This window comes from Elgaria multicarinata, chromosome 17, assembly GCF_023053635.1.
Source record: "Elgaria multicarinata webbii isolate HBS135686 ecotype San Diego chromosome 17, rElgMul1.1.pri, whole genome shotgun sequence".
In the NCBI taxonomy this organism is placed as follows: domain Eukaryota; kingdom Metazoa; phylum Chordata; class Lepidosauria; order Squamata; family Anguidae; genus Elgaria; species Elgaria multicarinata.
In genome coordinates this window covers 20,418,361-20,432,043 of record NC_086187.1, presented here as the reverse complement: position 1 = coordinate 20,432,043, position 13,683 = coordinate 20,418,361, and the positions used below count along the sequence as shown (strand labels likewise).

At 44.9% G+C, this 13,683-nt stretch overlaps 1 protein-coding gene across 1 annotated transcript in view; it reads right to left on the bottom strand.

The window, feature by feature from the left end:
* TRRAP (transformation/transcription domain associated protein) overlaps positions 1-13,683 on the bottom strand; it is a 166,765-nt gene that overhangs the window by 76,658 nt on the left and 76,424 nt on the right. The window contains exons 45-49 of the mRNA XM_063143617.1: positions 10,389-10,514; positions 8,849-8,995; positions 6,811-7,013; positions 5,228-5,349; positions 3,014-3,227 (exon numbers count right to left, since the gene is read on the bottom strand). Coding sequence (XP_062999687.1) covers positions 3,014-3,227; positions 5,228-5,349; positions 6,811-7,013; positions 8,849-8,995; positions 10,389-10,514 — 812 coding nt within the window. The remainder of the gene's footprint in view (positions 1-3,013; positions 3,228-5,227; positions 5,350-6,810; positions 7,014-8,848; positions 8,996-10,388; positions 10,515-13,683) is intronic.

Genomic DNA, 13,683 nt, shown 5'->3' with positions numbered 1-13,683 from the left:
CCACGTTATTTTAACTTCAATCAGTTAGCACTTTGTATTCCTGTTAGCTTTCAGCTTCTGGCTTATTAGCTTGATTTATCCTTCATTGTTCCAACATAGATGCATGTGCTGGAGTAAATCTATAAAAACTGAACGTCGTCAACATCCACAAGAGAACAAGGAAAACCCAGCATGCCTCTACATAATGCCCAAGATTCTGGGAGTTTACATTCATGAACAATATCCATGATGGGCAGCTGACTACCCACTTTCACTGGTCTCGTTGCATTTTTGTACATGCGCCAGACGCATGATGGATTGTCAACGTTTCAACGTGTACTGTAACACGTACAGAATGCCTCCAGTTCACTTCAGGCCTTTTCAGTGGTGGCCCCACAATTATGGAATGATCTCCTCAACGAGGCTCGCCTGGCGCCAACATTATTATCTTTTCGGCGCCAGGTTAAAACTTTTCTTTTCTCCCAGGCAGTTAACAACAGTTTTTTTAATGACCCCAGAATAGCTGTTTTAAATGGATGTTGCTGTTTTTATGCTTTTACATTTTTGTATATTTGTTTTTAACTTTTGTAAACCGCCCAGAGAGCTTTGGCTATGGGGTGGTATAGAAATGTAATAAATAAATAAATAAATAAAGATTAAAAACAAGTGGGACATGCAGCTAAATATCACATCGAGTCCCAAACGTCCTCATGCACTTACGTTCATCACCCCCTCTGTCATGTCTAGCTCTTCTGAATCAAGAAGATGATTCAGGTGATCAATCAGAATCAGACTCTGAAGTACAGGAGTTGGCACCAGAAACAGGCCAGCCTGTACCAGTGGGGGAGAAAGCTCTCATGGGCTCTTCACCAGCTGGGAGTGAACCATCTCCAGAGCTTATCTCCTCAAGGGTAAACACACAGTCAGTGGGAAGCCACTATTCTTCCAAGCGGGGGCACGGAGAAGTTAGCTGATACTAGAGTACACCACAGACTAAAATGGGCAGAACTAAAGGAAGGTGAGAGAAAGTCTGTCCGGCTGGCGTCCCGTCAGAAGCTGCCTCACAACTAGTCTCTCTGAAGTTAATGCATCTTGGGAAAGGACTTTCCTTGAAAATACAATTGTCTCGCTTAGTTTATATAGTTTTGCCCAGGGGAAAGTTTCTAGAGATTAGACTCTCTTCAGGTGGGAAGGGATGTTTATGGCTTGAATAAAGCTTTGTGGATTACTTAGCGGACTTTGTCGTTGTCTCCCAAGAAGGCGGGAGGTTCTGAGAAACACGACACCCTCTCTCAAGGCCTTCTTTCAACATCCGCCTTCCCTCCTCCACCCTGTCCCCCTTTGTCCCATGGGAGGGCATGATATCGTAATCTTTTTTCCTGATTTGTGGGGTGGGGAGGTGTTGCCTCTCCATTTTAAAAAATGATGTACTTCTGCAGAGCTCAACTGTCGCCTCAAGCATGCAGATACCTCTCTTGTTTGTGGGTGACCTGCCCCATCGGCATGGCACGCCCACATTCAGTACTAGAAAAGAGTCATTAGCTGTTGCACGTGAGTGTCAAGACCAAAAGACACTGGGCCTCTTTCGGAGGAAAACAATTTCTGCCTTCCTGCTGCTGCAAACGTACAGAGGTCACTCTTTGGCAATTTGTTATTAAAAAGAGCATTTCAAGTAGCAGCAATATTTAAGGTGCATGAAAACAAACAGAAATTTAATTCAACACCAAATAAACTTCCTCTGATGTGCTACCTAACCAATACTCAGCTAAACTACAAATAAATATATTCAGCATCTCTCTGGTTTTTTGTTTTTCAAAAAATAAACCGCAAAAGGCCATCAACATTTTTTAAAAAAGACTATTCTTACAGTGAAGCTGTTCCTACTCAACATTTTCCAAAAATGAATTAAGGGGGTAGGAATCTCTTACAAGACCAGGTTCACACGTAACGTTAACGCATGGTTTGTTGCCCTACCCAGGGTTTGTCTGGCAGACAAGCGAGCAAACCAGGATTAGTTTTCTCAGTTCTTGGGCTGTTTCCTGGCTCCTTCACCCGCTCACTCCCTCTATCCCAATGCCTTTGCAGCACTGTCGTATTGGCAGGTAGAGCAGCTGGGGTTTGTCTGTTTTTACCACTCTGTAGCCACCTCAGTAGCCTGCTGAAACAACCCATTAACAACCCATGGTTCTGAGTTTCCATGTAGTAACAACCCAGGGTTTCATAACCCAACAGCAAACCATAGGTTCTCTTTCTGGGTTGTGCATGGTTAACAAACCATGGGTTCACACACCACAACCCAGAATTCCACAACCCATATCATGGGTTTGCACTGTGTGCGAACCCAGCCATGAAAAGACAAGAAGGCCCAGAGCTTCAAGACAGAAGGGTATCACATGGCAACACCTCACACAATGAAGACATGGGCCATTCAAAAGCCAGTCAGAGACTGATTTGAGTGAGTGCAAGATTTGAGATCTGTTGGAGCCCTTCTCTGCATCCCACCAGCACAGCACATTCGCTATGATGGGACAAGGGACAGGGCTTTCTCTGTTGTGGCCCCCCGACTGTGGAACGCCCTCGCCTTGGAGGCCCGACTGGCGCCAACGCTGATTTTATTCCAGCGCCAAGTGAAAACATGGCTTTTTAACAAAGCTTTTAATGGTTGAATTCACCAAGATGGCACATTGTTTGAACTGTTTTAATTGTTTTACTACTTTTAAATTATATATTGTTTTAACTTGGTTAATTTGGTTAATTTATCTTGGTTAACGTAACTTGGTTTAATTTGTTTTTAGCAGTGTATATTTACTGTTTTATACTGCATGCTTTCATCAGTACGCCGCTCTGAGATCTTATTGATATAGGGTGGGATATAAAAGTTTTAAATAAAATAAATAAATAAATAACGAAACAAGACTAAGATTTCTAGAGGCTAGGCAGCCCGCTCGAAAAACAGCAGGAAAGGCATTTAAAAAACCACAGTGCTGGTTTTTTAAAAAAAGACAACAAAACTTCCGATGACATATCTCCCTACCTCAATGCACTGCTTGATCCAAAAGTGGTTCCCCATCGCTTCCCAGTTTTGAGAACAGGTGACATACAACAGGCGCTCATAGACCCGGCGCTTCATGGAGTTGTCGAACACCTCAAAAAACTTGGCCCGGATCAGTGGCTGAGCACAGCGGAGTCCCGAAAGGAAGGCCGGCTCAAGTTTCGCGGTCAGCTCGCTACCCGAAAGGTTTTCGTCCCTAGGAAAAGAGCAGCGTTTAAAGTCCGGAATCAGGAAAGCAGGAACGGGTTTTCGTAACCAAATGTGAGATCCTGGCCCTCCTGTGTGTGACAACCTTTTAAGTGTTTGAAGATCGCACTCTTCAAATACTTGAAAGGTTGCCACACAGAGGAGGGCCAGGATCTCTTTTCGATCCTCCCAGAGTGCAGGACACGGAATAATGGGCTCAAGTTACAGGAAGCCAGATTCTGGCTGGACATCAGGAAAAAACTTCCTGACTGTTAGAGCAGTATGACAATGGAATCAGTTACCTAGGGAGGTGGTGGGCTCTCCCACACTAGGGGCCTTCAAGAGGCAGCTGGACAACCACCTGTCAGGGATGCTTTAGGGTGGATTCCTGTGTTGAGCAGGGGGTTGGACTCAATGGCTTTATAGGCCCCTTCCAACTCTACTATTCTATGATTCTATGAATAAAGTAACAAGGTCACGAAGATAGATGGCCCCGGGGTGAGCTCACAAGAAACAAGTCAGCAAGAGGGTGCATTTCATTCACGTCTGTGTGCTTTACTTCTGTTCTGCTGATAGATATTCCAAGAACTGGGGGGGGGGGATTTGGGGTACCCTATAAAGCTTCCCAGGTCTCTAAACTACACTGCTAGTAGCCATATTTCCAAGCACTCTAGGAAGGACTCCCTAGGCCTTATTTATAATCATCGCAAGCGTGAATAAGGATCCAGGAATGTGGGGTGGGTATTAGGGAAAAGACTGCAGATCAGTGTTAAGAGGACACGCTTAGCAAGCAAAAGATCCCAAGTTCAAGTGGCTAGGCCACGAAACTGGGTGCTCAAGACCTTTGGGCCGTCAGACAAAATACACAGCAAAGGTGCTAAATGGCCCAGTGGAATTCTAAGTCAGTATACAGCAGATTCATGGAATTGGAAGAGGCTGTTTAGGTCATCATGTCCAACCACCTGCTCAGTGCAGGAATCCACCCTGAAGCATCCCTGACAGATGGCTGCCCGGCCTCTGCTGGAATACCTACAGCGATGGAGAGTAATGAATGACCCCCAAAATAAATTAGTGAACTACTAAGCAATGAAACTTTCTGAACTCCTGAAATCCATTATTATTTATGGCATTTTGCGTAATTTCAGGACTCATCGCTACATAGAAAACGTGATGCAATAGGTGTCATGTCTAACCCTACTGCTCCTGTTTTGGGAGGTGTTTCAGGTAATCAATCAGAATCAGAACTAGAAGACACAGCGCCAGACACCAGCCAGCCTGTACCAGTGCAGGAGGAAGCTCTCACAGACGATTCCCCAGCTGGGAGTCAGCCCTCTCCAGAGCTTATCTCCTCAAGGCCAAATCCTACACACTCAGTGGGAAGTGAGCTTTCTTCTGGAGGTGAGTGTCCCAACAAGCTAGCTGACACCAGGGTCAGCCAGAAGCTCAAAAGCACAGCGCGGAAGGAAGGCGTGAGAAAGTCAGTTCGATTACACCAGAACCTGCCTCCGCATCAGGCACTCTGAAGTTACAGGCGTTTGGGAAGAGGCTTCCTATTCTTCTAGAACGCTAAGTTTGCATAGTGGACTATTATCTTGCTTAGTTTGCATAGTTTTGCCTAGGGGGACGTTTCCAAGAGGTTAGAGTCTCTTCAGGTAGAAGAGACGTTTGTTGCTTAATAAAAGCTCTGTGGATTACTTAGCAGGCCTCGTCATTTGCCTCCCATCGAAAGCAGGAGTGTTCTGAGAAACACGACAATAGGTAGGGTGCCGCCATATATGTTCCTTTCAATGAGAAGAACCGATGGAGATTGACTTGGGATTTGAATAGGTGTGAAGATGCAAATACAGCCATAGAAACCTTAGAGAAATGGACTGTTATTTTACCCGCTGCCCCCCTCCCCCCCCCCCATCCACCTTAGCTTCAAAAGATGGATGGTAAGTTATTAAGGTCATGCATGGCACAAATTATGAACCAGTAAGCCGAACCAGCTGATTAATTGCTATAATTTACCTATAGACATAGTTAACAAGGTCTAGGAACTGGGCATTTAATTCAAGGTCCTCTGGAAAACGTTTTTCAATGTAGGTCATCATTTTTACTAGTAAAATGGACTTCTCCCGAAGCGTAGGCGTCTGTTTTTAAAAAGAAAAAGGAGAATGTGTTTAGTTTTTCCACTTTGTCTTTAAAGTGGCAAAGCAATGCCGGGCCCAAAAACACAAGCATTTCGTGGAATACCTGCAGCTCTTCGTGAGTTGATTTTCATGTTTTGACACATCTAGCTATACACATTTGCATTCAAGTGTAGTGCAGAATAAGTAACTGAAAGTGCATTAGACATATCGCCCCCACCCAAGCACGTAAGGAGAAGAATATGACAGTCAATATACATCAGAAATGTTGCAAGTAACATCTGAGAACGTTTTACCAACAAATGTTCATTTGCACAGAATAGATGTACTCTCTTTCTCATGCTAATACACTATTTGTATAATCCACCATATACTCCATCTTCGTTCCTATTTTCATACGCTGCATAAAACTCCTGTTTCCTCCATCCTATCCCCCGTTCCTTCAAGGGTTCACAGCATGTACATCTAATCCACCCTTAGCTTCACACATGATTAAAAAAGCCACACACTATGCACAGAAACCTTGGACAAACGCCTTCACACAGGGCAGAGTTAAACTATGGAACTCCCTACCACAAGATGTAGTGATGGCCGCCATTTTGGACAGCTTTAAAGGGGGGTTGGATAAATTCCTGGAGGAGAAGGCTATCAATGGCTACTAGGCCTGATGGCTACCTCCAGCATTCGAGGCAATAAGTCTGTGTGCACCAGTTGCTGGGGAACATGGGCGGGAGGGTGCTGTTGCACCATGTCCTGCTTTGTTGGTCCCTGGCCGACGGCTGGTTGGCCACTGTGTGAACAGAGTGCTGGACTAGATGGTGTAGAGAATGTGCATAGGGGGACATTTTTCTCCCTCGCCCATAATACTCAAAGCTTGGGTCATCTCATGAAGCTGATTGGTGGGAGATTCAGGACAGATAAAAGGAAGTGCTTCACACAGCACCTAGTTAAACTACGGAATTCACTGCCACAAGATGTGACGGCCATCAATTTGGATGGCTTTAAAAGAGGGTTGGATAAATTCCTGGGGGCGAAGGCTATCAAAGGCTACTAGCCCTGATGGTTGTGTGCTACCTCCAGTATCCAAGGCAGCAGTAAGCCTGTGTGCACCAGTTGCTGGGGAACATGGATGGGAGGGTGCTGTTGCACCATGTCCTGCTGTGTGGGTCCCTGGCCAATGGCTGGTTGGCCACTGTGTGAACAGAGTGCTGGACTAGGTGGACCCTTGGTCAGATCCAGTGTGGCTCTTCTTATGTTCTTATGCACAATAACCCTTGGGCTGATAGTAGTTATTGGTACAACGCCAACCAGTGAGGTTTGAACCCACATCTCGGTTCTAATCCGACCCTCTGACTATTAAGCCACGGTGGCTCTCAGATCAGGTGAGACAACATCTTATAGGACAAAGATACAGTGAGAAGTTTCTTTTGCACTCTACAATAAGCGTTACGCCCATCACAGTACCTGGTTGGTAGCCATTGAAGTGTTGTTCTTCACCCACTCTTCCACTATTTTGACCACGGCCCGGAGGATTTTGGCATCGTTGGATTTTTCAATGAGAGATGTTAGAATGGCTTGGATGAAATTCTTCCTCATTTCCATGCTCATCACCGCAAGGCGGGTTTTCACCAGGTCTAAGCTCAGCATGACCAACTCGCTTGTGCCGGCTAGGGAAAGAATCAGAGTAAAACCACATCTATTATTTGACGACGTGTCGAGCGAGTGCCCTGCAATGGACAGCGCTGACGGACACTCCCCTAGCAAATAACGAGAACTGCTCCCAGGATGGTTCCGCAAATCACAGGAACGCTTCTGCGTGACTAGTCCCAAACAAGCCCACTGCAAACCATGGTTTGCAAAGCTGGCTTGTTTAAATTCACCGTAATTAAGTTTCAACAACAGTTACGAGGTCGTACGATGTGGCAAACCGCTATTAATCCAAACAGGAAGTGACACGTCCCAAACTCTTCCTCCCGGTTCTGCGGGAGGAAAGGCAAGTCCATGAGGAAGCTGAGCTTGTTCTCACAGTCCCACCGCCATCACAGGCACGCCTGGTGGGAACGCGGGAGAGGGCCTTCTCGGTGGCTGCTCCAGTGCTCTGGAACAGAGAAGCTAGGCTGGCTCCTTCCTTGATGAGATTTCAGAGGCAGGCAAAAACTCTCTTGTTCCGCCAGGCCTTTGGCAAATAATCTGGACCTCCATCTATGCCAAGGACTTATAAAATTGCCATATATTTTAAATGTTTGCATGTTTTAATACTGGAACATATTTAATATATTTCTAACTTTCATATATTTCTAATCATAGGTTTTAAATGTGTATGTTTTAAATTTTGTAATGCCGCCTTGAGGCTCAGCATCAAGCAAAAGGTGGGATACAAATAAATATAATAATAATAATAATAATAATAATAATAATAATAATAATAATAATAATATCACTAAGCCATAAAGTGTGACTTCTGAATGCAGCCAATTTTACTATGAGGGTTGGGAGAGAATTGGTTGGGAGGCAGAGGATCCTTCGCCCTTCACTTGCTCCTTCATTCTCTTTGGTATATCCTTGCCCTCTCTGGCACTTTCCCCTCTGCCAATCTCATTAGCCAGAAAGGAGTCGGGCCGGAGGCAAGTAGCCTCGTAGGGACATTTGCAGCCAACGACTGACAGATACGGACTGACCGATGATCATCCCCTGCAAATGCTACCCGCCCTCCATTCCTGCTACCCATAGCAAACACTGGGCTGGCGACAATACGTTTGAATTAGAAGAGAAAGGGCGCCGCTGAAAAGATCACAGTGTCAGCGCCAGGTGAGCCTCAGTGGGGAGTCGGGGGCCACCACTGAGAAGGCCCTCCCCTTTGCTCCCACCTTGCGAGCCTCCCTTGGAAGTGGCACTTGGAGGGGGTCCCTCAACGTTGATCTCAGCGTCCAGTTATGTTCAGCTCAGGAGAGGCGTTAGAAGTATGTTTTAAGAGGCATTCCTGCATTGAGCAGGGTGGTTGGATGATGGCCTTATAGGCCTGTTCCAACTCATTTATTTATTTATTTATTATTGCATTTATATCCTGCCTTTTTTCCTCCAAGGAACCCAAGGTGGTGTACATAACCCTCCTCCTCTCCATTTTTATCCTCACAACAACAACCCTGTGAGGTGGGTTGGGCTGAGAGTCTGTGACTGGCCCAAAGTCACCCAGTGGGTTTCCATGGCCGAGTGGGGACTAGAACCCGGATCTCCCGACTCCCAGTCCGACACTCTAGCCACTACACCGCACTGTGATTTCTCCACTCTCATGCTTTGCAACAGAGATTCCTTTTCATCCCCATGTCTTTTTCTCACGAACAGCAACTCTGAACAAGATTTCTCAATCTTAAAGAAAGTTCTGAAACACACTATGAAATTTGGGGCCTTCCAAAATGCACGCTAATCTCCACGTTCAGGGACGACGTTAAATCGATCACGCAACTCAACGCTGGCAACCGCACAGTTACGGCCTGTTTATTACCTGTGTTCGCTTCCGCTGTCCCTGCTTGAGACTGCTGGTTTAAGTGCTCCCTAACCATCTTCTGGAGAGATCGCATGAAGACTGAGATCAGCCTGTCTATATAGCTGGGATTGTTGGTGCATGCAGATTTCAGAATCATTAAAGTACCTAAAAACACACACATACACACACGCATTACTAAAAGTGATGTCAAAAACAAACAAAAAATTGGAACTGTTTTGTCACCGTCCTATTTTGAACAAGCTAACTTTTTTTAAAAAAAAAAAAATAGTTGATTTTTATCCACCCTGGTCAAAGCACAGCCCTTTGATCTCCAATGCTTTTTCTATGAAGCTGTAACTCAATAATTCTAAAGAAATTTTCCAGATAATTTGCACTTTCGTAGCCAAGAGAATACATGACTTATTCCATTTATTTCCCACATGTCTCCTGCCTCCATTAAGGATGCTTTAAACACCTGCACTTACTGACCTGGTTTGCATGTAACAACAACCCAGAGCATGGGTCGAGAACGGTTTGTTCTTGAATCCTGGGTTGTCATGACATGCAAATCCTGCATTATGTTTTAACCACAAACAACTCCAGAAAGGAACGCATGGTTTGTTGTTGGCTGGTGAACTCTGGGTTGCTCATGGTTAGCAACCCATAGTTAAACTAGGGTTTGCATGTAACAACAGTAACTCGTACTCAGCCCATACTCTGGGTTGTCATTATGTATGAACCAGGCCATATTCTGGGTTGTTGTTCTCTGCAAACCAGGTCACTTACTCTAACTGGGGTGGGGGGTGGGGAATCTTCAGTAACACTGTGTACTAGCTCCAGAAAAGAAAGAAAAAGACACCCCACGGGAGGCTCTATAACCTTGGGATGTTCTGGACAAACGATAAGCAGTATCTTTCTTGGTTAGTGTGGTCTGCAGCACAACCTGACACCTGACAAATAGGCAATTCCCAAAGTGAAATTACATCTGTCTACACAGATCACAAGGTAGGATAGTGAAGGACATTTGCCATTTAAAGCAGCCCGGCTCTCCAAAGCATTGCAATTTCAAGCCCGCCGTGTTGACAGAAGCAATTCCGTGGCAAGCTGAAGATGGAGCCAACTTGCCAAACTTTTTAATGGTTTCAACACATCGGCAGCGCCGGCTCTGTGACAAGATCCAAAGAGAAACCCGTTTGTCCTCGGTTTGTTTAATCAAAAAGTTACTATGTGAACAAAGCGAAAACAAAAACAAAGAGGAGGAAACCCTTATTGAGCTTTTCGTAGGATTAATTGAATGAACTCAGAACTAGCTCTGAAAAGAGTGTATCATATTGGAAACAAAAGCAGAGGGGGGGGGGGGAAACACCCTGATGATCTTCTGCAAGTTAAAGTTAACATCGGCTGAGACTTGGGGCACCATCTTCCACACACCCCACCCCAACGTCTTTGCCAATTTACAAGGGGTGGGTTGCTGCATTTCCGAGGGTGGGTGGGCGCTGGAGGTACTTCCATTACAAATTGGTTAAAAGGGATTTTCTTCGATATGCCGGAAACGTACCAAAAAGCTGAGAAGGGTTGGCGTTAGTAGCTTTTTCATAATTAGTAAGTCCTTCGTAAATAACCTTCCCAACGGCAGCGTAGAGACACTCCAGTTCTTCATACTTGGAGGCAACCGTCGAGGTACCTACACCAGAATTAACGACAATAGAAAAGATAGATTTATTTGCATTTGTGGCTATGGTCTTCCGTTCAGGCAGGAGGCAGGTGAGGCAGGTGCACAAACATGAAGTGTGGAGCCCAGAAATGGACGCAATACTCTAGATGAGGCCTAACCAGGGCCGAATAGAGGGGAACCAGTGCCTCACGCAATTTGGAAGCTATACTTCTATTGACACAGCCCAAAATAGCATTTGCCTTTCTTGCAGTCGTATCGCACTGTTGGCTCATATTCAGCTTGTGATCTACAACAATTCCAAGATCCTTCTCGCTTGTTGTATTGCTGAGACAGATATCCCCCATCTTGTAACTGTGCATTTGGTTTCATTTTCCCAGGCGTAGAACTTGGCATTTAAATTGATTTATTGATTTCCTGTAGCTGCTCAAGGACCCGTCTCTATGTTTTTTACTTGAAATGTAAAGAGTTTGCAACCTATCTAAAGGCATGGGGAAGGGGGGGAACATAAGGTATTTCCCCCTGTGGCGATATTCTAAATTTAATCGCAATGACTTACAGTGCAATCCTATATAAGTCGTTTCAGAAGTGAGCCCCCATTGAGTTAAATGGAGTTTACTCCCAGGTAATTTAGTATAGGATTGCCATTTTAGGGCACAGTGCTATGCATGTTAAGACGGAGGCCCCGTTCAGAAGACACCTTAAACCATGGTTTTAACGATGGTTTAGGCTGGATTCCTGCATTGGTTGGACTCGATGGCCTTGTAGGCCCCTTCCAACTCTGCTATTCTATGATTCTATGAGTCTATGATGGTTAAGACAGAAAGGCAGGCTTTGTTCAGAAGACACCTTAAACCATGGCTTTAACCACAGTGAATAAGGCTTTTTGCTTGATTTGCCATAGTTAGAGCCATAGTTTAAGGAGTCTTCTGAACATGGCCTGGCTTTCTGGCTTAACCACCATAGTTAAAGTTAGACATCATTTAGAGTATTGTATCCAGTTCTGGGCTCCACAATTCAAGAAGGACGCAGACAAGCTGGAGCATGTTCAGAGGAGGGCAACCAGGATGATTGCTTTGTCTGGAAACAAAGCCCTATGTAGAGAGACTGAAACAACCGGGCATGTTTAGCCTGGAGAGGAGAAGATTGAGGGGAGACGTGATAGCACTCTTCAAATACTTGAAAAGTTGTCACACAGAGGAGGGCCAGGATCTCTTCTCGATTATCCCAGAGTGCAGGACACGGAATAACGGGCTCAAGTTACAGGAAGCCAGATTCTGGCTGGACATCAAAAAAAACTTCCTGACTGTTAGGTTGTGGGCTCTCCCACACTAGAGGCCTTCAAGAGGCAGCTGGACAACCATTTGTCAGGGATGCTTTAGGGTGGATTCCTGCATTGATCAGGGGGTTGGACTCGATGGCCTTGTAGGTCCCTTCCAACTCTGCTATTCTATGATTCTATGAAAGCCGTGGCTTAAGGTGTCTTCTGAACGGGGCCAGAGAAAAGTCCTACAACTCCCAGCTCCATGCCAGCAGGGGAATGCTTGGAGTTGAAGGACTTTTTGCTGCCTAAACACGCGTAGGATTGTGCTGTTAGCTTCCTTGCTTACATTCTCCCTTATTCCCCGTTACCCAAGGTCTGCCTTTACACCCAATTTCCCTTTCTTGTCTTATTAAAATGGCCATGTTCAACAACTGAAAAACTGCACCTTCAAAGCAGAAAAATGGTAATTGCAAAAGACATTAAATTTACGACATGCATTTCTTGAGCCAAAGTAATAACTGCCACAGGTTATTAAGTTTTTATGCCGCCGGATAATGATGTATTCCTCATGATTACTTATTTCAACTTTTCTTTTAATTGGGGTTGAAAGTGCAAGCTTCTTTTCCTCCCCACTTTTTTTTTTTAAGCAAAAGAAGTATCCACAAAACCCGGCACAAATGAGAGGATTGCATATTTAGGGATGTACCGCCCTCTTACCCTGGCGTCACGCCTGCTTTTGAAACGGGCGGTTGGGGTTGAGGAAGAGAGACCACAAGCCTTGATATACTTGCTCTGTATGTGGTCTGGTTCTGGCAAGTGAACTGCATGATGGGATTGGAATGATGTATGTGCCTGAATGCACTGTAATGCTGAAACGGCTTAATCGGAAGGAAACGCTTTATCGGAATTTCTAATTGTCAAGACCTTTTGATATAACTGGCCCCGTTCAGACAACACGCTAAACCATGCTGCTTAACCACATTAACCATTTTGTGGTTAAGCAGCATGGTTTAGCGTGTTGTCTGAACGATGCCAGTATAAGACAAATCAGCCAGCTTGATAAGGAGGACTGACCATCCAGGTCAATCTGGCATTGCTAGAAGAGTTATGGGCCATCTGTTGATAAAGTATAACGAAGAAGTTTTCTTTGATCTGTCTTTGTTTTGCTTTAGAATTTTGCCAACCGCTAATTGGTTTATTTCTTTGTTTATTAATTTACAATGTTTATATCCTGGTTGCGCTTTTTATACTGTATTTCGTAATTGTGCTTTTAACCTGTTGGGTGTTTTATTGTGGTTTTAATTTTTGTGAACCGCCCAGAGAGCTTTGGCTATTGGGCAGTATAAAAATGTAATAAATAAATAAATAAATAAATATATGCTGCTCCCCATTCAAAATTTCGGAGCGGTGTACAAGATAAAACAAAAACAGAATAAAACACTTTAAAATAGATTTTAAAAGATTCAAAATATGCAGTAAACCGTGGCTGGTCATTAAGGAAAGGCTTCCTGGAATAATGATGTTTTCAGGAGGCGCCGAAAGGAGTACGAAGTTGGTGCCTGCCTGACCTCCAGAGGCAGGGAATTCCACAGGAGGGGGGCCACTATGCTGAAGGCTCTTCCCCTGGTGGACTCCAATTGGAGGATGGATCTATGTGGGACCACCAGGAGCAGGCCCTCGGATGACCTCAGTGAGCGGGCAGGTTGGTAGGGGAGAAGGGGCTCTCTCGGCTTAAGGTGCTACTGTGTATAAATATACCTGCTTTTCACACTGCCAGGAGAGTAGTTCTTTGTCTGCAGGACCTTCTCCACGCAGTTGCATTAAGCTCAATAAAACAGAGTTGCCTTACAACCAAAGTGGATTTTGATCCTTGACAGGGTGTAAAGGGACACACACACATACACACACATCCCAACA